A 22,928-nucleotide genomic window follows, 5' to 3' on the forward strand; every position below is an offset into this window, starting at 1 on the left:
GCTGCAGCGGCTCTGTGGAAATTCTTAACATTTTGGTCATTTTCATTTGGTTCCACTCTCATTCAACATATCTTTATTTTTTTTTTTATTGGGTTTTGGGCTTTTTGCAACTTTTTGTTGAAAGAAATAGTACAAAGAGTGAATGGGTTCGAGACATGGCACAGACTACTGTTTAGTAGTCGATCTAATCAAATTTGTGTGTTTTGCAGGACAAGTCCACCTTATTGTTGTGTGGACCTTTATTCCCTGAGAACAGGAGAGATGGTCAAGTCCATTCAGTTTAAAACACCCATCTATGACCTACACTGCAACAAAAGGTGCATTTATACATGTTATCTCCTTGTTATTAAACAGAGCGTTACGTTTTTGTTCTCTTGTAAATGTGTTTTAAATTAGAATACACGTGAATGGCAGTGTGTAATAAGGAGTTTCTTTGTCTCGTTTTTCCATTCTCATCTCGATCTACATCCCTGGATGACCACAGGATCCTTGTTGTTAGTCTTCAAGAAAAGATTGCTGCCTTTGACAGCTGTACCTTTATGAAGAAGTTCTTTGTCACAAGTAAGTACTTTAGATTATAGATGTGTCTGCTGAACTTGACCCTTCTTGACCTTCTCTAGTCTCCAATGCAACTTTTCTCAGCCTCTTTGATCTGCAGCCTTGCAAACAGGAAATTCAGTCTCGATTAATCCCTTTCACACACTGACTTAATTAAAACCCCGCTCACCCGCACACCCTTGTACGAGTTATCTCAATGCGTGCTGTCACACCAATGGAGCTGTTTTTCCCTGCGTCACTCTGCAGGGCTATCGATATCAAAGCTCATCTGCAAGTCCACAGGCCTGCTTGTTTATACAAATGGCCTTTGTTTTACAATGCATCAAAACTACACATTACCCAAAACCCTCTGTTTCAAACTTCCATCAAACAGGCCAAACAATTACAAACCCATGCATAATATCACTCAGCTCTAGCACACAAAGAAGAATCACTTCCTCTCCTCCAGGCCAGACCACGTCTCTCAGCAGTACCTCAGTCCAGAGGTCTCTTTTGTGCCAAGCCAGAGACATTATGAGATGCTGAAGTTTACTACTTGTTATAAAACAAATGGGATAAATTGCAATGCTCAATATGGCAACTGAAGCACTGGAAGTCCTGCCTTACAGTTAACCTATACAATACAATTTTTTGCATGATTTGAGCAAAGTAAGCACAATTTGAGATATAATTTTGTCAGATTTTAAATATGTTTTTTTTTTTAACATAACCTTGGCAAACCATTTTGGAGATTTCGGTCTTTCCCCATTCAATATACTGCAGGAGCTGTACTTGTATCACAGAAAATAGCTGCTTGGGGGTGTTGTCAATATGGCCATCAATTGGACTTACATGCCTTAAAGGGACTTTTGTCCCAGATCTCCTTTTCACGAATGATCTCCATGGATAATTTCTGTGAGTTTTAGTTGAATAAACTGCCCATGTCACTATGTGAAACCAGGCATCTGCTGTCTACTTAAGCAATCGTCTGTTGCAAATTGCCATTAGTTTAGTTTTTATGGCTCTCATTGTCTATTTGACTTCCCCGTCAATATCTGTGGCACAGGAAACGGGCGCGGCCAATTACCCCTTACATCATTAATCGCATCCCTAAAGCATCCTCAACATAAAAAGACTAAGACTAGACTGATTTTTTTAAAGTGACAGTCAGAAGGCATCTAACAATATTAGCTAGGAAGTTGGTCTTCAAAGAGGTAGTAAATACAGCATGCACCAGTTTCTTTCAGCGGTAATGAATACATTTGAAATATTTTCGTTAACTGAAATAAAATTAAACACTAACATATTTTAATGAATGTTCATTAATTTTAGTTTTTTATTTAATTAAATAAAATTAACATATTGTTTTGTTTTTGATCCACATTATATAATAATATTTCAGACCTTTACAACCTGCCTTTTGTTAATCATGAAAATGCTACTTGATTGCAATAACACTATTTGGCTGTGAGAAATGTTGCGCTACTATTTGTAATGAGTTAATGCAGCCCTTAAATACTAAAACTGAAATAAATAAATATAATGAATAACAAAAACTTGAAAACAATTGCTTAGCTAAAATGGACATTCATAGATTGAAAAACGAATGAAATTAAACAAAACTAAATAGACAAATTAATGTTGAGATTGAAATAAAAACTAAATGAAAAACTATATTAATCCTGGCACTCCACTGGGATTTTAAGTAGCTGCTTGTTTATTATTTCTGATCAATTTTATGTATTTTGAAAGTGTTGAGTGAGGTCTTCTCTCTGACTGGACATTAATGTGAAATCACAGAGCAATGGTGAAAATACCCCAGCCCAGCACACAGGATGTGCTAAACATACATTATCTCACTACATTGGCTCCCTCTGCCTTGGAAAGGCACAAAAGGCTTTTTCTTTTTTGTGCTTGTGGTTTACCTCAAGCCCCATTCACCCGAGTTTCAGATCCTGAATCTACACCTTAAATTACTGTCTGCCTGTATTTTAAGTGAACTCTATGCTATAAATTACTGTCAGCACACTTCACACAGTGATATGCACTTGTGTTAACTTTCTGTGTTTGCCTGTGAGGATAGAGAAAGAGGTTTGGCATTTCAGTGCTTATTAAATGCGTTTTAGTGTATTAGGACCTTATCTGATGAGCATTTGCTTGCATATTTGCCCTGCCTGTAAGTGTTCCACATGTGATGTATAGTTACATAAGGATGGCATGTGTATTCTATAGTTACTATGGCTTTATTGCTCTTATGGGTCAATCTGTCTGCCAGTTAATAAGCTGAGGAGCGATCCTATCATCACAAAATGCCATAACCCTTTTTTAACCTCTGGTATTACTTTAACCCTAAGCTCTGCTAAAACACTAGACTGTGAAACAACATCCATACTGTCCATAGGAAGATGCTGACATGATGATGGATTACTTTTGTGCTGTCATTTAGTTCATCTCTTGCTACATTTGTGTATTTGCCTTTGTGTTATAGGCTGCTACCCATGTCCTGGGCCCAACTTTAACCCTATTGCTCTAGGAAGTCGGTGGTTGGCCTATGCCGAGAACAAGGTAACATTTTAAACAGATCCAGATGCACACTGGCAAGTTGAACAGAGTTTTCTGAAAAAACTTAAACAACTGAAATGTTGTTGTTTCCAAAATGTTTTTAAAAATTTGTCACAAATTGTTGTGCAGATCATTATTTAGACAATCTACATCAAATGGACAGGAACTAACAATCTAATGTGACATATTATTATTAAGTAGACCCTTGATTCATTGTCATTCATGTAATGGGTGCAGTTTGTTTGCCTTCGAGAGACCAGTTGCTGCCTAATAATGGACAGATGGGACAGTGTGTCTGGGCAAAGGTAATGAGTTTCTGGCCAATGGCAGCTGAAGTGTTGAATAGGTCTGGGATGGAGACCCTAGAGAGAGTGTATCGTAGAATGGGTTTTAAGAACTATTTGCTGTCCTAATGGCAACCTCCTCCTCCTCTTACTCACCGTGCCCGCCTGCAGACGTCCTGGCGCGGGCTGTGACAGTCCTCTGTGGGTTAATGAGTGCTGGGGAGCTGAAAGGTTCTGGTTGATAATGTGTCTCTGTTTTGTCTCTCTCGCTCTCTCTCTGTGTGTGTGTGTGTGTGTCTGTGTGTGTGTGTGTGTGTGTGTGTGTGTGTGTGTGTGTGTGTCTGTGTGTGCAGCTGATCCGGTGTCATCAGTCCCGTGGTGGGGCCTGTGGAGATAATGCCCAGTCCTACACTGCCACTGTCATCAGTGCTGCTAAAGTGAGTACACTCTCCTCACTGCCACCACATCACCAATGAACTCATGTACAGTAGATCCAAGATTATTTGAACACTTTCCGGGATAATTTACTAAAAAATGTACTTACCCTTGTGTTGTTCTGTGGAGAAAAAAGGCAGTTTGTTAGTCACCATTCAATTTAACTGCATCTGTTTCCCATACAATGAAAGTGAATCATTCTACCTAACATCTTTGGTGTTTCTTGGAAGAAAGTTAAGTCATATGGCTATGGAGAACAAAAATAAATCAAATGTGGGAATGTTGTAGGATTAGATAAGTAAATATTATAAGTATTAACATTTTTAAATATGAAAAATTAATACATTTATATTTATTTTAAAGATAGAATGCAAAAGTAAGTTTTGCAGAATAAAAACTCAAAATGAAGGCAAAGTTTTTGGACAACTTATGTATGTCAGACTCCACTGCAGATACTACTTTTGATATTTTGTTATTGTATGCAATGAAATTCATACATTTTAAATGTAGCTTAAGTATCTAAAATACCTTTATGGCCACTGTATAACACACCATCATGTGAATGCTGACTTTCTACATGCCAATGAAATGATCGATTCATTTTAGCATCTCATACGTGTTCTAAAGTTTTCACTAGCCAAACTTTGTAATGCACTTTTTTTAAAAATACAGAACTTCAAGGAAATTCAGAATGTTCAGATTTTTATATCCAGCAATTATTGGCCAAGTGGTCTATAAATCTTGCAAGTCTTCTGTCATTAATTTATGCATAGTATCTTTTCAAAACCTTTGTGTTGGCAAGAGCTTTAACTGCAGCTTAACAGAGCTTTGTGCTGTTAAGTGTAAGAAATGATGTTGGACCTAATGTTTGCTGGCTTTGTGCATTTATTTGTGTACATTCTGCCATGCTTTCTATCCTGTTTGCTCTGCTTGAATTGAAGCTCATAATGTGGGGTCTTCTATTTTATTCAGCATATAGCATCAGAGTCCTAGAGTAGCCTCAACATTGTCCGGAGTGCTTCTAAGACCCACTAGAGTTCATTTAGTGGTGCCAGAACCTTGGTGCTTAACCTTTCATATGGTTCCAGTCTTTTCTCCTGCTTACTTAATTGATTTATTAAGCCCACATCTGTATTCCCTGGCCGCCGGCCTGATCACCGCCTAATGAGCGCTAACGGCTTACGTGAGAGAAGTGCCATTAGCCTTAATGGTATACATAAAAAAGAACACAGCAAAGGTTAGCAGGGAGGAAAACAAGGTTAAAAAAGCCTTGATACGTAGACAGGCCGTCTGCAGACGGGGCTGTGATTTATAACCATCTCCTCTGCTCTGACACATGGTCGCTGTGCTGAGTGGCTCTGAGTGCGGCCGTCTGGGGGCCAGCGGGGCCATCTCCCATCAATCCTGTAACCCAATCACAAAGGGGAGGGGGGGGGGGGGCTTTTGGAAAATTGAATTCTTGCAAGGTTTAAATTGTGTAAATGAGTGGGATGTGGGCAAAAAAAAGAGATCAAGAGACAAGTCTGCGTGAGCGGGGTGCCTCAGGGTTCTGTTTTCGGACCTATGCAGTTGTAAACTGTGTTTAGGGAAAGTGGATAGCACAGCTTAAGTAGAGTCTCCTCTAGTTCTCACTTAATGGAGTGAGCTGTGCCGTGTAAGTGTGTGTGGGTAAGTGTTTGTATGTGTTCTGTATGTGTGTGTCTGTCTGCCAAGGCCCGGAGAGCATAATCAGGTATTCAGGCCAAGCGGCAACGTCAATACCTTGTGGCGCCTGTGTTTGTTGGGCCCTTTGGAGAAGGCTCTGACAAGCCCACTAACTGACTGTGTGTAAATTGCCTTGCCCCATCAATTATTAAGAGAACAGTTTGCCTCCTAATTGATCAACACTAATGTGTTTTCTAATCACTGCAGTTAGAGTTTTTAGTGCTAATCCAAACAGTCCCCATTGATCAGGGGAGGTGAGGGGAGGGGCGGCCGGCTTGTGGCAGACACTGTACCAGATGAGTCTGATTCCAGACTGCTGCTGAGCCATGGCATGGCACATCTCTTCTCATTTCGTGTCATTTAGCAAACAGAAACACACTCGTACAAACACTTACCGGCTTTCACACACCTTTCACATGTTTTCTGGTAATTGCTCAACAGAATCTCTGGATGTGGGAATCTTTATTTGCAATATTGATTTTAGTGTTGCAATAATACTTAGGATTGGTTGGCATCTATTTTTCAGAGAATTAAAGTAGTTTTTCTTTCAACCCTTTGAAAAAAACACCCTGAATTAGCTTTTAAAGATCTGATTGCTGTAGTGGATTAAAACAAAGTACAAAGGTTCTTAAGTTGTTTAATTTTTGTTTCATTTGCTTTCTGTCAGACGTTGAAGACAGGCCTGACCATGGTGGGTAAGGTCGTGACCCAGCTCGCTGGAACACTACCATCAGGGATGCCTGACGAAGAGGGCACTGCCCACAGTTGCAGCACGCGCCGCAGCCCTCACCAGCCTGGCGTGGTCACTATCATAGACATGCACACTGTGGGAGAGGGGCAGGTATAAAACGCTCACTTATACATTATATTCTGTATAGTTCAGGGTTTGTTCAGTATTATAAGGGCAAGGAATGTTATTAACAAAGGCCTGTGAATGACACAATTCCTGGCGAATCATTGGCAACAACACCTATGTTTGCTCTGTTTACAGTACGCTCTTCACCCATCTGATCTTGATCCCAAAAAACCCAGAGTCATTCCCCTTTTCTCTGAGATAAATAATCCATTAATTCCATTCATAACTCATTCACTATTAGAGCTACTTATAGCCCAAAGAGGTTTGTCATCACCTTGTCGTAAGAGCACATGCTCCACCGTATGTTCACAGACTCTGTTACGTGCCTTGGTCTCCTAAGTTCATGATTTAGCCACTTCCTGTGGCTGTTTCCCGCTTTGCTGGCATGACCGTATCCTTTTAGTGTGAGATCATAGGCAGGTCATTGAAGTAGCAGAAAGGTCTACTCTTTGTTTTCATGCCTACCAAGGCCTGAATTTGAATAAAATCTTAATTACAAATAATCAGATATAATTGCTTGTAATTCAAAGATCTTACATTATTATTACAGATGGGTAATGTATTGAAGACAAAAAGTGTCTTTACAAGTCAAATATATTTGTTTTATATTCAAATTACTGAACAGTAGACTTACTGGCCCATAGGGTCTGTTCACACAATACACATTCCATCTGCACTATTTTTTAATTGTTGGTCTGTCCAAGTGTGTGCATATATGTATGTATTCAAATAATTAATAATTAACCAAATTAATGTGTTAAATTGACAGTCCTATAAACCGGATGAGCTTTTTATTCCTGCTGTCCTGCACTTCTAGGTGTTCTTCTGGCACATGCTCACATTAATAGAGTAGTCGGGTTAAAGGCTAGCTTTAAAATGTGCAGTTCTCCTGTTCAAGGATTTTTTCACAGAGAGAGGTTAAGTTGGAACAGGTTTCGCTATCCTTTTTTCCATTGTTGATTCTGACCCATGTAAATAGATCCTTCCATTTTGTGGGCTCTAAAAAATATGATAGTTAAATTATGCATTCCCCAGAGAGTCTACTTTGGACCGACCTACATGTTACCTTCATTCAGAGGTGTGATTTATTCTGCTTATTTATTCACCTCTACTGCTCTGATTCGCCAGAGTCAACACTTTTTAAAATCCCTCTCTAAAAGAGGTTTCCTGCATTTAGATCTCCATCGACAATGGCCCATCACACCAGAGCCAACCTCACAAGAAGCTAGGCTCCTCCCAAAGCAGATTATTCCAGTATTTGGCATTCATATAAAACAGCTTTATTGAATTTACTGTCTATGCCATTCTCCCATGACACAAGAAATGATCTCTGGTGTTTTCTACACCCCCCCCATGCCCTTCATGATCATCATCCTCTCCTCACAACTCTTTATTTCCTGCAAGATGTTTATTTGCTCTTTGGAGCTATCCTTACATTAATACTTTTCCAAAGCAATAGTATATTCTTGTACAGAACAACATTGTCTGTTTTTGCCCCCAATAAAAGTGATCTGGTTTGTGTCACGGTGGCATTTTTTTTGCAGTCTGAAATAAATGTCTGGGTTTTAGAGCAAGGCTGTTTTCTGTTTGGACTGGATCTTATTAAAAGCTGCCTTGCTCCTTAATGCAACACTTCTTTGATTTATCACTCTTCTCTCTGGCTGTCTCATGGGCTTAGTTATAATCTCTTTCATGAGCAAACTTAACAGAGGGCCAATGACCAGAGAATAGCCCCTTGTGGAGCAATTTTCTTTCTTTCCTTCTTTCTTTCTTATAATAATAATAATAATAATAATAATAATAATTAATAATAATAATAACATAGAAAAAGCTATGAAGCTTATTCTGAAGAAATTAATTTCTCAGTATCTTCATGGAAGTTTCCTGTTGTAACATAAATGGATGAATTACTTACTGGTCATTGTTCCAACTCTTTTAGCTGGAAGCTATTAATCTCTTCTGGATATCAAATCTTGTAGTGACACTATATTTGTTTCCTCCTGCTTTGTGTGTGTGTGTGTCTGTGTGTTTAAACTCCTTGAACACATCACTTTTTCTTTCAGATGCAGAGCTGTTGCACTGTGGGATTTAGCAGAATTTACACATTGATCAGAATAGTCATTTGGGTTTGAGTTTTGGGTTGAAGCTGTGTTAATAAACCACTAACATATTCTCAAACATCTTTTAAAGAATTTTTGTGTGGATTTCATATACAACTATTAAGCTAAAATCTACCTTTGTACATTACATTTCATAAAAACTTAAAAATATATGTCAAGCACTTCCAAGATGACGACATGTTTAGGGCTTTATAATATAATAGGGCGAATAGATGTCAATCCTGAAAATGACATGAAAAACGTGCATCATAGTTTTGGTCAGTACAATGGAACATAACTTGGAACACACTTTGTTTAAACAAAATGCCAAACCACATCTTTGTTAAAGTGATTGCATCTTACATAACTGTGAAGATCAGATTGCACAGGCCATTATAGCGCCAATCACCAACTATGTGTCTATAACACTGAGACGTGAGGTAAACAAGAAGTCAGTCTGTATTTGTTTGACTCCATCAACTTACTGTAGTTGTACTATGTTTTTGTGTGTGTTTATGTTTCAGGTTCTAGTTAGCGAGGATTCAGACGGAGAAGGAGTGATTGCACATTTTCCAGCACATGATAAGCCTATATCCTGTATGGCGTTTAATCCAAGCGGTAAGTGAACACCTCACTGTAATGCCTCACTGGATCCTACCAAAGCACAAAGCTCCCAGACACTTGGGCACTTCCATTGAAGCACACAAGATGCTCTTTGGAATGTTGTCAGATCATGCTGGGATAACAAAAATCAACTGTTGTACATGCCAGTTCAAGTGCATGCTTTCATTAAAGCAAGAAATTGAGGCAAATGAAAGCTTTTCCACTAGTTTTCTCAAAAACTGTACTGCACTCTATTATGGATAATTCATGCTCTTTTTAAATAAAAAAAAGTTTGGTGTATTTTTAGAAATGCACTAATATTCACAGTGCAAAGCTCCACACTAGTCCACCCAGTTTTTTATGTAAACCAAGCTGCAAAAATTGGTCATTTAGAAGTCTTCACAGTATTAATGTCTAAACCATGTGCACATTATCATATGTCCACTGGCATTTACATACCGGCACCTAGAGGTCAGATTGACATTGTAGTGTCAATAAACAAGTGTTCTAGGTGAAGTAGCAAAAACAGGCTGACTAATTCTAATGGCTAGGGAAAGGGTGGAAAATGGTCATTTAAAACAATTAGTTTATTTTTATTTTAGTTACAAGAAAAAAATTACAAGTGGTGTAACATTAAAAGTGGATTTTAGACAATAAATGCTACAGAAATTTAGAAATATGGCTAATTTAAGGATGAGGTGAATGTGTCAGTCATGTCACCCTTTTGCATGTCAGCTTATTTTGTTCCTCAAGAGTCACTGTCTGCTTGGCCCTTGATTGTGTTGAGATCTGTTGTTCAGAGAAGCAGCCATGGTAAGTCATCAGCTGGTGAACCTGCCCTCAAGCACAAGGGTTTGGTCCTCCTTTGACATGCTTGGTCATCAGTCACTGTCATTTTCCTCTCTACCCATCCTTCTTTCTTTCTTCCCTCTTTAAAGACTTAACACTCTGAAGGAACTTTAGTGGTCATAGATCTTGTTCATGTCAGTCTCTCCTGAAATGTATTGACTTCAACAAAGCCCTCCATCTCTATTAGATTAAATACCCCAAGCACTGAACAGGTACAGTTTCAACCCACAAAGAAGAGAAGACCCGAGAAGTGCTCGCTCCATTTAGAAAGTGTGAGACCGCTTGGTATTTAATCGATCACTTTGTCAGCCATGTCACAACATGCTCTAGTCCTCATCAGAGACATAATTTTATAGTTAGGCTTTTTATAACTTTTTATTTTAATAGAGACGTGGGCTGGATTCGAACCTGTGTATCTTTCGCTTGAGCACAATGACTTGGTGTGTCTAGAACATGTGTGCTAACTGCTAGCCCATGGTTCCGACCATTTGATTTTATGGATGAATATAATAAAACCAATATGTCCTCAACCTGACCTTGAACGAGTGCCCTGGCTCATTTTGATAGCAATTATCTGATCACTTTTCAATTTTATGTATAGATATGTTTGTTTCTCCGGATATCCAGTTCAGTCACAATAGCTCATTGTGAGGTGTGTGTCGCAGATTGAGGGCCCTCATAATAAGATGGTGCTGAAAGCAGCTGATAGCCATTGACCTAAGTGAAATCCTTCAAATACCTAATGTCTCTTACACACTACACAACTTTCATAGACGTCGGATTGTTCGTATTACACAACTGTCTGTCTTGTCATGGAAGTAGGCTTTTCAAATGACACGAGGAATCAGCGACAGGGGTGAACAAATTACAAAACGTTTCACTATTGATGAATCCCCCGACAACTCTGCTTGTACTCCAAATTACGTTTCACAACGGAGTACACATGAAAAGTGATACGGGATATGAAAACAAATACATTATCATATGTTATGCATTTCAGAATATGATATGGACATATGATATTTGCTTACCTGACTTTCTAAGAGAACTGGCTATTTCTCTCCAACTCTTCTCTTTCTCCACCCAGTTGTGGTACAGTTCAGATGAAACATCAAATAGGCACTGGTGCTCCTGACAATGTTCCACAAATTTTTCCTCCATTTCTTCGGTCCAATGAGACTTTCTTGATTCCGCAGCCATGATAGTTGATGTTCTGTTGCAGGTACATTAGGTCTCCTCCCACTGAAAATTCCCGTGCCCCGTTTCTTGCTCTCTCATTGGCTGTAGGTCAATGCTGCAGATGTATTCAGTCAAAACACATTTCACATTGCGCAGTTTGGAATCTGAGACCGGTCCAGATATTTAACATGCTAGATATCTCTCTGACATCGGCGATGCGTCGGCGCTTCTCTCAGATCGCGTCTTTGATAATTCATACATTGCTACATACACATACAAAACTGTCAGCAAGTAAAAATTGGCCCTAAAATCGTGTAGTGTAAACTCGGCATAAGGCACACTATGGGAGACTTCTTTGAGGATATACTATTGTATACATGCACCTCCAGGTTTGGATGTTTTTTGCATGTTGTTATTAAAACATAAGGAAATGTTGCATGTCTTACTAAATCAAAACATTACTAATGGATGTTTTACCTTAACCACATAGTATTGAACTGATGCCAACAAGAAACAAAACTCATGCCTGTGAGCCATGATGAAGCTGAGGTGTAGTAATTTATAAAGAGGATTTATGCAAAGAATCGTTTTAAAAAACTAAATCAAACAAATATCTGAAAGCTACAGCTAGATCTTTCTTCAGAGAAAGGACACATATCCAGAATTGACTGTTTAGTTGTTAGTGTGTTTAATTGTTTAATTGAATGTGATTAATTCTAGTGGATGATTGCTTGCTTTAAGAAAGGGCCAAAAATGCTGTGAATTGTGATTCTTGAATAAATGAATGGTTTTATGTTAGGTAGTTGTGATGACAGTATACCTATGGGAAAATCACTGTTTTTGGGCTAATGTACTAAACACTCTTTAGCCATCCCTCTCAGTTAGGAAGTAGCATGCTCTTATATTGCTTATGAGCATTAGATTACAAGATTTCTGTGCAAACTGTTACATTCCAGTGCTTTTGATTAAAGCACTTGCAAAATCCTGTATGAGATAATTGCAAAAAAAGGCATTGAATTAGACTAATTAAATTGTCCTGGCTTTGGACAGAACATATTTTTCTCTAGGTGGTGCTATTGGTTAACCTTTAAACCTCAGAGCTGCAAGCAACTTTTGCCCCATTAGCGTGTGGCACAGACTAACAGTTGGTTAACCGCACAGTGACTGTCAACCCTGCTGTCATTTTATCTGTACATGTCAGTTACAGAAATCTGCTTTGGAATGTAGAACAAGACAAACATACTGTGAGCAATCAAGGCCTAACACTTAACAAGAGCTCAGGGACATTACTTTGACAAATATTAGTGAAAATCGTTTCTTTGATCTAATAAAGAGTTGAAGGTTTCCAGAACAACAGATTTGAGCAAATAACTATCCGATCGATCAAATAGAGAATCACGTGCAGGGCTCAACAAAAATGATGGCCCAATGACTAGTGGCCATTGTGTTTTCATGCCTTGCAATTGTAAACATTTGGTTTTCTGTGATGGATTGAACATTTAATTTTGTCACCAAAGTAAAGTTTTCTAGCTCTAGATACATGCGGTCGAAATTACGAAAATGATTTGTGATAGAATGATTTGTTCATAATTCTATGCCATCATTTCCCAACAAACATGCATTTATAAATCTATAGCTACCCTTATAGCTGTATAGCTGTAAAATTTTGAATATTGATTTAAAACCTAATAAATGATTGTGAATTTTGGTAAAGAATCAAAGTTGAAGAAATGATTAATTTCTTTCTTTCTGACTAATATGAAAATATGTTGCTAAATGTAAAATATTAAAGGAATAATTCACCCAAAAATAAATATTCTATCTTAATTTATTCACTTTCATGCCATCCCAGATGTGTATGACTTTCTTTCCTAGCCAGTATACAAACAGAGCTTTTTAGAAGAATATCTCAGCTCTGTTGGTCCATTCATCGCAAGTGAATGGTGATTAGACCTTTTGTAGCTCCAAGAATCTCATTAAAGAATCAAAAAAGTAATTCATGAGACTCCAGTGTTTAAATCCATATCTTCAGATGCAATGTAATAGGTGTGGGTGAGGAACAGAAAAATATTGAAGTCCTTTTTTACTCTAAATCTCCACTTTCACTTTTACATCTTAACATTTGTTGCCTGTTAAGTTTCACATTCACATCTGAATGTGAAAATTAAAGTTGAAATCTAGAGTAAAAAAGGATTGAATCTGAAAATATAGATTTAAACACTGGAGTCTCATGGATTACTTTTAAGTTTCTTTTGTGATTTTTGGAGCTACAAAGGTCTGATCACCCTTTACTTGCATTGTATGGACCTACAGAGCTGAGATATTTTTCTAAAAGTCTTAGTTGGTGTTCTGCTGAAGAAAGAAAGTCATACACATCTGGGATGGCATGAGTGTGAGTAAATGAAGAGAGATTTTTCATTTTTGGGTGAACTATCCTATATTTCATTTTTTTTTAGGTGGGGCTAGTGAAAATATTGTCAGGTTAAATACAAATCTGAACTACCATCCCAACTTGGCCAACAGAAGAAATCCTTATTATGGTGATACAACGTGTATGTGTGTGTGTGTGTGAGAATCACAAATTGTGGTTGCTCTCTCATTTGGAGGATTGGTTGAAGGTTTTTGGATTCTCTTTCACTGAAGATTGTTGTCCCAGCCCAGGGAGGCCCCAGCCTAGGTCCCTAGAGTGCTAACCCCCAGCGCGGCCCTTTGTCAGACATCCTCTGCCCTCATGTGGAGAGTGCTCTGGACGGCTTGATTTAGATAACAGCGGGGTGCTGTAAACTTCAAACAGTTTAACCTTCCACCTGTCAGCTTTATTCAGAAATAATGGAATGTGTCTGTTATCACCTTATTTGCTCAGTCATGAATCGAAAGGGCTCGAATAATTGTTTTGAGTTCTGAAATTGTTTGGCACCAAAAAGGCTGGAAAAAAATCCCCCTAGTCCTTGATTCAGAAAAGAGCCCCTAGATGCTGACTAACGAGGTCAAGCCGAGCCTTCCCCAAGAGCTGCGTTTGCATCTATGCTGTAATTTACGTTCCTGACATCATTAGACACATGATCAAAAACAGCTCTTTTAGATTTGCTAGAAATGCCCATTCAGCAGTGTGAAATGCGGTGTGATTTTTAACTAGTGAGATGTTTAGCCTCTGCTGCTTTGCCGGAATTGTCCGAAATGAAATATTTGAAGACACAGTGGAAAGTGTCACTCCAGCCACAGGGCCAACCACAGCTCCATCTGGAGTGTTTTGATTTCATAGAGGGTAAAGGCCGACTTGAAAAGAAACAATGTGGCGACTCAACATTGACTGGAATGTACAGACCAAAAAAAATCATAAAGCAGTTATGCAAGAAATACATCTCAATAGTGTGTGTTGGATGGACAACTAAAGGGTGAGTGGAAAATGGCAGCCAGTCTAGTAGCTGGCGCTTGTGCTGTGGTGTTGGAGGTTCTATTCATAGACGCATAATTAAAGGATGCTGCTCTGAGAAGCGGTGTACAGTACTCACTTTATCCAGAGTATCTGTTTTTGTCTGTCCTGCTCTGCTCTTTCCTCTCCTCTGAGGATGTTACTGCTGAAGTGTGTAATTTTTGTGCTACTAGCGTCTAAAACGGAATTGAAAAATTCCTGAATAGATCTTATTCCCAGTCAAAGCAGTGCTATATTAGATTTTTGACTGGAAAGATGTTGTCTTGGGAACATTTGTTTTCAATGTTTCATCAGTGGAACAATACAAAACACTTTCAGTTATAGTACAGCCCATTGAAGAGACTGTTAAAGGCCCTTTCACACCAAGAGTGATAACTATAACGATAATTATAAAGATAAATATATTAGCGTCCACACCCAACAGATGATAACTTTGTTTTGCGCACTGCAGTTATGTTCAGAGTCAAATAAAAAATGGGTTTAGATGACCTGCTTCTGCTCTACGTTTTGCAAAGAAACCAAAATAACAACAAATGCATACAACTTCAAAGGAGACAAGACAATTTTGATCGACATTAGCACTGAATACCTGAGGTAAATTTATGCCCTTAATGTCTTTTATTCATCTCAGCTAATACTGAAGAAAATTGCAGAAAAAATATTGCTGTCAATGTTTTCTGGAAAAAGATTGTTCTGAAAATGATTCCAACAATATCGTTCCTCTGTGTCGTTATCGTTATAGTTGTGGTGTGTACACTGCTATTCTCTTACAGCTAGACTTATTTTTTACATTTTATGATTATAGTTATCATTCTTGGTGTGAACAGGCCTTAAGTCTATCCCTCACAGTCTCCTTGTCATTCCCGTAAAACATTAAAGGTGACATTAAACAAAAATTCCCACCCCAAACTAATGCAACTGGTCGAGCCAGTGTTGCTGTGTTTGGTCAGAATGCTTAAACAAACAGAACAATGTTTTGATAGTGCCACAGAGCCACAATGTTTACACTTCTTGGGGAAATCAGCCTTCGATTGGTTTAACTATAGTTGTCACTGTGTATTAAATTAATATTACGGGTTCAATACAAGTTACACAGAGGCACTTGCAATGAAGTGAATTGGTCCAATTTTAGAAGTTTTGAAGCTTATAATTTAATAAAAGTACTTTAATTGTTCCGTTAACTTGTATTATTGGATTATTTGAGCTGTGAAATTATTTAAATTGTAATTTTTACAGTCGTTCATTGGCTAAAGGTTTTACAGTGTTATGTTGTCATGGCAACAATGTTGTAAAATTGAATATATGTTGTAAAACTAACTACTTTAACAATTCCAGACTGCCCCCATTCATTTCCATTGCAAGTGCCTCTGTGAAATGCAGGTTTTTTTATTTTTGTAAAGAAGAGGAGGAAAAACAAAATTATTTTGTTCTGGTAATTAATACTATGCCACAAATGCTGTTAACTGAGCTTTACCTTTAAGCTTGGATAGGAGCAAGTGTTTTACATTGAAAATGTACACACTTTAGCTTTTTAAACACTTACTGTTTCCAAACCTAATTTGATAACAGAGTGAGAAATTGATGTAAGGATACAGTTTCTTGCAGTGTGAGGGTGGACAGGATTTATGGCCCATGAGAATTACTGTAATTCCACTCAATCACGGAACTGATAAGCATCAAGGTATCTGATCTCGTAAGGCAGCTTAGTTTATTCCAGTTAATTTTGGCTAGTGTTTGCTAGCGGGCTTCTTAAGGGGATGGTTGACCTGAAGAGTCTGGCTGTGTGTTGCGGATTTGGAACCAACAACCAATCCTGTGATTATTGTGAGTCACTCACAAACAAACAGTCAGCATCTGGAGTGTATTCAATTAGTTATTGTTATTAAGAAAGACTGAAAGAAAAGAAAAAATAATTTAGAATAGCAAGAACAAGATCTATGAAAAAATAGGTTATAGAACTTTGAAATAAGGATTTTGAAAAATAGATTTTGTTCATATTTAATAGACACCAAGTTACTAAGATCTAAACCAGATAACTCTCTTTTTTATTTATTTATATATATATATATATATATATATATATATCTACTATCTATCTATCTATCTAAATTTCCGGACTATTGAGGGCACCTGAATATAAGCCGCACCCACTGATTTTTAAATAAAATATTATTTTGAACATAAATAAGCCGCACCTGTCTATAAGCCGCAGGTGCCTACCGGTACATTGAAACAAATTAACTTTACTCAGGCTTTAACGAAACACGGTGTGGCAGCGGGGGCGTAGTCAAGCGACCGTCCGGGAGAGAAAAGCGGTAAGGGCGCTTACACCTGAGCTAAATTATGTCTAACACCGGTGTCTAATTTCAGAAAGCATGGGGAGAGCGTATAGAAGTGTTGGCGCATAGAAGAATTGAGAAACTTTATAAAATTGATTGTAAACATTGCTGTGGCCATTAAAAGCCTTACCTGGAACGTCAAGTGCCCTGCTGAAAACTGTCACACTGGTGCCCGTGTGACAGTTTTCCCAAGAAGGACACGTGAAGCAGGGCACTTGAAATTAGACACCGGTGTTAGACATAATTTAGCGCAGGTGTAAGCGCCCTTACAGCTTTTCTCTCCCGGACAGGCGCTTGACCACGCTCCCGCTGACACGCTTGTAATAAAACATTTGCAGTAAACCGTAGCCTACCAAGAAAGTCATTGGTCACTATCTTCCTCGTCCTGTGCACTGAAACCACTGAAGTCATCTCCTTCGGTGTCGGAGTTGAATAGCCTCAGATTTAGTTGTCTTTTTGCACTGAGTCAATTCCTCACGCTGCTGTTTCCAGCGCCTTGTCATCAACTCATTAAGACCAAGCTCCCGTGCAGCAGCTTATTTTCCAACAGCCAGATCAGTCGCCTTCAACTTGAAAGCGGCATCATATGCATTTCTCCATGTCTTTGCCATGGTGAGGGTGACAAAATTACTACCGTAATCAGAATGATGGGAAGTTTGAGCGCGATCGATTTAATCTAAACAGTAAACAAAAAAAGTTGTTTTGACCTTAACCCGTTCGGCAATTTCATTGGTCTAATGAAAGCTTCACGGCGCCAAAAAACTGAGCACGTCACAGAATGTTTTTTTTTTTATTTTTTATATATATATTTTTTTTAATAAAATTTGAAAGCGGGAAAAATCCATATATTAGCCGCGTCATTGTATAAGCCGCGAGGTTCAAAGCGTGGGAAAAAAGTTATTATATAGTCCGGAAATTATATATATATATATATATTTTTTTTTTTTTTAGAAAAGGTCAGATTTTTACACAAGAATCTCTTTGGAACATAATCAAACCATGTTGGGATAACATGGATCATCAGGTTATATAAACTTGTGGAGTCATTACAGTATTTCTGTAACTGCTGATCTCCTGGGATTTTCACACACAACCGTCCCTAGAATGTACTCAGAATGGTGCCAAAAACAAAAAAACATCCAGTGAGCGTCAGTTCTGTGGATGGAAACACCTAGTTGATGAGAGAGGTCAACTGAGAATGGCCAGATTGGTTCGAACTGACAAAGTCACATAACCGATATGTACATTTGTAATAAAATGTTTTGTATTAAATTAGAAAAGCACAACACACATTTTTACTAGTGTTCTCAGACTTTTGGTGTGTGTGTTTTAAATGGGGCTTTGACTGTGTATCAGATTCCATTCTGCACCGTGCCTGAGAGCACAGTTGGACAATCAGCAGGGATTAAGGGTCTGGGCTGAGATGTCGCCTGCTAATGCACATTGCAAGCGAAAAGCGGGACATTATAGTGGAATTTGCCTGGAGCATAAGCCCTTTTATAATGACATTATGAAATCTGATAATGTGCATATACCCCCCCCCCCCCCCCCAGTACCTTTTTCCAGCTAGAGAAATATTACACAAAAGCTGTTAAAATCCCTGCTCTAGTAAATTTTGTCATTCTTTTTAAAAAAAAAATAATTTGATGTTCATGTACAGTATAATTATGTATGTATTTATTTATTTTTAAAAGTATGTGTTTGCACATTTGTTTTTGTAATTGATTTCTCTCGTAACAGTCACATTTTCCTTGAGCTAAAATTAAGAGTTGACATTTAGTAGAGGGTGTGACCAAGACCTACAGTGTAGGTAGTAGCATGATAACTAACAGACAATAATTTATTGTAGGAATGCATTTGTCCGTAAATGTGTATATCTGTATAAATATGTATGACTTGCCCTTGTTTCAACAACCAAGGAATCTGCAGAGTGTGTTGAAAATATAAAATTCCAGACATATTAACTGTTATTGCAAGAAAACAAAATGCCTGCTCTGGGCCTTTTTTTATGTTTCCAAAAGGTGATAAAACCAGTGTCTTGGGACGTTAGTACCTCAGTTTGTAGCTGTAAAACCTTGGTCAGACACTTTGGTTTTAAGGCTTCAATGGAAACATCCTCCCTCGTCCCCCTCCCCCCATCCCATTCCTCTCCACAGACTCTTGACCTGACTAGAGTTCCTTCTTTTGTTCACCACAAGTTTCTAGCTTGTTTTTGTAGGAAATTTGCTTATGTGGACTATATTTTTGCTGACAGTTTTATGCCTTAACACTCCTAGGCTTTTAAGCAGTTGTGTTAGGTTGCTTAGCCGGTTGGCTCTAGCCTCCATCCAACGTTTGTTTCCAAACACCTCAGCTACGATGAATCATCCATTGTCCTAAATAAATCGTGAGCTCATCTCTCGAATCAACATCATGAACACTGAAGCACAGCATGAAAAATTGGGAAATCTTTTTTGCTGTAGTGAATGTTTCAGAGAATTAATAAGCTAACAGAACTTAGTAAAATAAAAGTGAACACTGAAATGGAAAGAGATTATAGCGAATGTCTGTTTCCTGGGAAAGGATTACTCTCTTTCTGTACTCCTATTTTCTACAGTCAGACTCCTATCTAGAGATTGGGGTTTAGCTCATTTATTTTATGCTTTTAAAAAAAATCCAACAAAGGCCTGTTTAGACTGACTAAGCTTTCAAAGAGACTGCGCTTTTCCACCACTGAACGTGAAACAGATTTGTACTGCTGTCCAGCATCAGTTGCATTTTGTGTACTTAGTCAAATCAACATTGAGAACGTATTGGAATAATTTCGGGCCTGTATAGAATTTCATAGAAAACTGTGGGTGATAACAAGATTGGGAGTTGGTGGTTCTGAGGGGTTTTTAGTGCATTGCTAGGATGTTGCTAGGTGGTTGCTATGCTGATAAGGCGCACCCCTCCTCAACTTGCTGTTTGATTTATAGCTTACATTTTTTTTAAAACCCCTTAATTTTATGTATGAGCAATAATAATTGTGATGATTGCAAGTACCCCTAACAAGACTTGTACAGAATCTGCAGAAGATTTCCAATTCTATTCAAGTATCAATGCGATTTAGGTACTCTGTTCAACAATATTTTTTCTGTTCAACACATTTTACTATATTTAAATTCATGCTGCAGATTTTACCCCCCAAGTAATCAAGGAAAATTTGAAAAAGTATGAAAATTCTAAATGGACCTAGCAATAACCTACCCTGCCATCCTTCATGAACATGACCTCATTGTCACCTTAGTTCCTCTGATTCTCTAGATGCCAAATTTCGCTGAAGTGTTGTATGAAACTAATGATTGCCTCCTACTGAAAAAAGGCCTTTTATGATCAATTAATATTCAAGTGCTTACAGGTGGTTTGGCTGTAAAGCAAATACATAAACATTTTCCTTCTTTACACTTGAATGTGGATCAAATGAACCGTGGGCACCTTTTTTCCTCCTCCCACTTTGTTTTTTCCCCCTCCCTTCCACAAAGCTCTCAAATGAATTGTGGATGTGGTTTCATAGTCAAGAGCGCTGAGTGCGTCTCAAAGCCAGCATGCCCACAGGAGCAGTGTACAATGTTTAAAGCGCATATCCGTGGTACCATCGTGCCTAGATAAACAGTATCTGTAGCCACACGACACTGCGTTATGTGCTCGCGAGCCCCTTCTGGAATCCATAGCAGTCATCCTTGCAGCCCAGAGGAATGGAAACTGGAGACGGAATTACATCTGCCTGGCTCACCGCGAAACACTGTGCAGTCACTGTGCCAGGCCCCAATTCGTCACCCCATCCTCTGCTCCACACATGTACACGCTAAAGCTGCCTCCAGGTTGGGATCAAACAGCCTAGCATTTTGAAGTTCTCACTTAGTCTGTAAAAGATTAACAAGTTATTGACTGCATGTTGACCCATGCCAGTCTCCTCCTCTCCCTAGTACTGTTATCTGATTTCTGGAGTGATGGTGGCCTCTGGACTAAGTGAGTGTTGCTTGCTCTAGGGTTGAGTGGGTGGCTTTGATGTGAGATGTGTAACCCTGTGTGTGTGTGTTATAGCTTTAACAAACACATCCAAAAATGCCCTGTGACTAGAGTGGGTGTCCAATGGAATCATAAAGTACCACAAACACAAGCATACATGCAGGCACTCATTCGTGGGGTTGTGCTTTTACAACTGATACAGGCAACCTCAAGGACAAAGCTCAGTGATTGATATGTTTATTTGTTCATTTTTCTTTGCAAATTGAGCAGAGTTTGTGCCTCTGCTATTGGAGTGCATTGATTCCCAGTGCTCACCCTTTAAGGTTTATCCACATGTTTATAATTTGAGATTTCCTTTTTTTCAAAGGTGTTGTTAATTTGAATGGGATACTTTTGTTTCAGTTATCCGATTTTGCCAGGTTGGAGGCCTCAGCCCTTGTTGGGCTGCTGAGATCATTGGAGTTGGTCAGGCAGAATGACTCGGACACTTTTGAAATAAAACATTGCTGCTTTGGTGGGATTTAGCAGATGTTTTATTTTTAAAGACTTATTTAGTTGAAAAAAACAAAACACAGCAAGAGAGCATGAAAAGGGAAGCCTTGGTCACCACTTTTTAAGGCTCATGAATAGAAATGGGAATCGTAAGTAATTTAATGATTCCGATTCCTCATAACGATTCCGATTCCTTAATGTTTCCATTTGAACAATTATGACACCTTAACATTTCCATTTATCAATTCTTACTTTTGATGAAGAAATGTTTGGAAAAAAGGCATTTAATGCCTTCTGCAGTCTGTTGCCAAATGATGAGATCATTTCAGATTTCAACAAAGCAGATGTAACAAATCAGAGATAAAAAATTATTACAATTATGGCAAAAATAATATTTGCACAAATGTTTTAATGACTTGTCAAATAATATGTATAACCATAAATGCTATCCAATAATTGGACCTAACTTAGTTCAGTTAGGATCACTACTTCATTTTAAGAATGTGAAATGTAATAATAGTGATTGATTTATGATTTATTTTAGCTTTTATTTCTTTCATCACATTCCCAGTGGGTCAGAACTTTATATACACTTGTTTAGTATTTGGTAGCATTGCCTTTTAAAGTGTTTAACTTGGGTCCGACATTTTGGGTAGCCTTCCATGAGCTTCTAACAATGAATTTTGGTCCATTCCTCCAGACAGAACTGGTGTAACCGAGTCAGGTTTGTAGGCCTTCTTGCTCGTACACACTTTTTCAGTTCTGCCCACATATGTTCTATCAGATTGAGGTCAGGGCTTTGTGATTGCCACTCCAATACCTTGACTTTGTTGTCCTTAAGCAATTTTGCCACAACTTTGGAGGTATGCTTGAGCTCATTGTCCATTTGTGAGACCCATTTGCGACCGATCTTCCTGGTTGATGTCTTGAGATGTTGCTTCAATGTATCCACATAACTGTCCTTCCTCATGATGCCATTTATTTTGTGAAGTGCACCAGTCCCTTTTGCAGCTAAGCACCCCCACAGCATGATGCTGCTTAACAGTTTGGATGGTGTTCTTCGGCTTGCAAGCCTCACCCTTTATCTTCCAAACTTAATGATCGTCATTGTGGCCAAAAAGTTTCATTTTTATTAATCAGACCAGAGGAAATTTTTTCCAAAAATTAAGATCTTTGTCACCATGTGCACTTGCAAACTTGTATTCTGTCTTTTTATGGTGGTTTTGGAGCATTGACTTCTTCCTTGCTGAGCAACCTTTCAGGTTATGTCGATGTAGGACTCGTTTTACTGTGGATATAGGTTCTTGTCTCCCTGTTTCCTACCTGTGACTGATTTACAAGTTTTGCACCAAATTATGTTCATCTCTAGGAGACAGAATGTGTCTCCTTCCTGAGCAGTATGATGGCGGCGTGGACCCATGGTGTTTATACTTGCGTACTGTTGTATGTATAGATGAATGTGGTATCTTCAGGTGCTTGGAAATTGCTCCCAATAATGAACCAGACTTGTGGAGGTCCACAATTGTTTTCTGTGGTCTTGGCTGATTTATTTAGATTTCCCTTGAT

The 22,928-nt window shown here is 38.4% G+C and overlaps 1 protein-coding gene across 5 annotated transcripts in view; it reads left to right on the top strand.

Moving 5' to 3' along the window:
- bcas3 (BCAS3 microtubule associated cell migration factor) overlaps positions 1-22,928 on the top strand; it is a 286,192-nt gene that overhangs the window by 35,161 nt on the left and 228,103 nt on the right. For all 5 annotated transcript variants that reach the window (XM_052109835.1, XM_052109836.1, XM_052109837.1 and 2 more), the window contains exons 8-13: positions 210-317; positions 485-561; positions 3,026-3,102; positions 3,737-3,820; positions 6,190-6,363; positions 9,002-9,095. In XM_052109835.1, coding sequence (XP_051965795.1) covers positions 210-317; positions 485-561; positions 3,026-3,102; positions 3,737-3,820; positions 6,190-6,363; positions 9,002-9,095 — 614 coding nt within the window. The remainder of the gene's footprint in view (positions 1-209; positions 318-484; positions 562-3,025; positions 3,103-3,736; positions 3,821-6,189; positions 6,364-9,001; positions 9,096-22,928) is intronic.

This window comes from Xyrauchen texanus, chromosome 38 (assembly GCF_025860055.1).
Source record: "Xyrauchen texanus isolate HMW12.3.18 chromosome 38, RBS_HiC_50CHRs, whole genome shotgun sequence".
Classification (NCBI taxonomy): Eukaryota; Metazoa; Chordata; class Actinopteri; order Cypriniformes; family Catostomidae; genus Xyrauchen; species Xyrauchen texanus.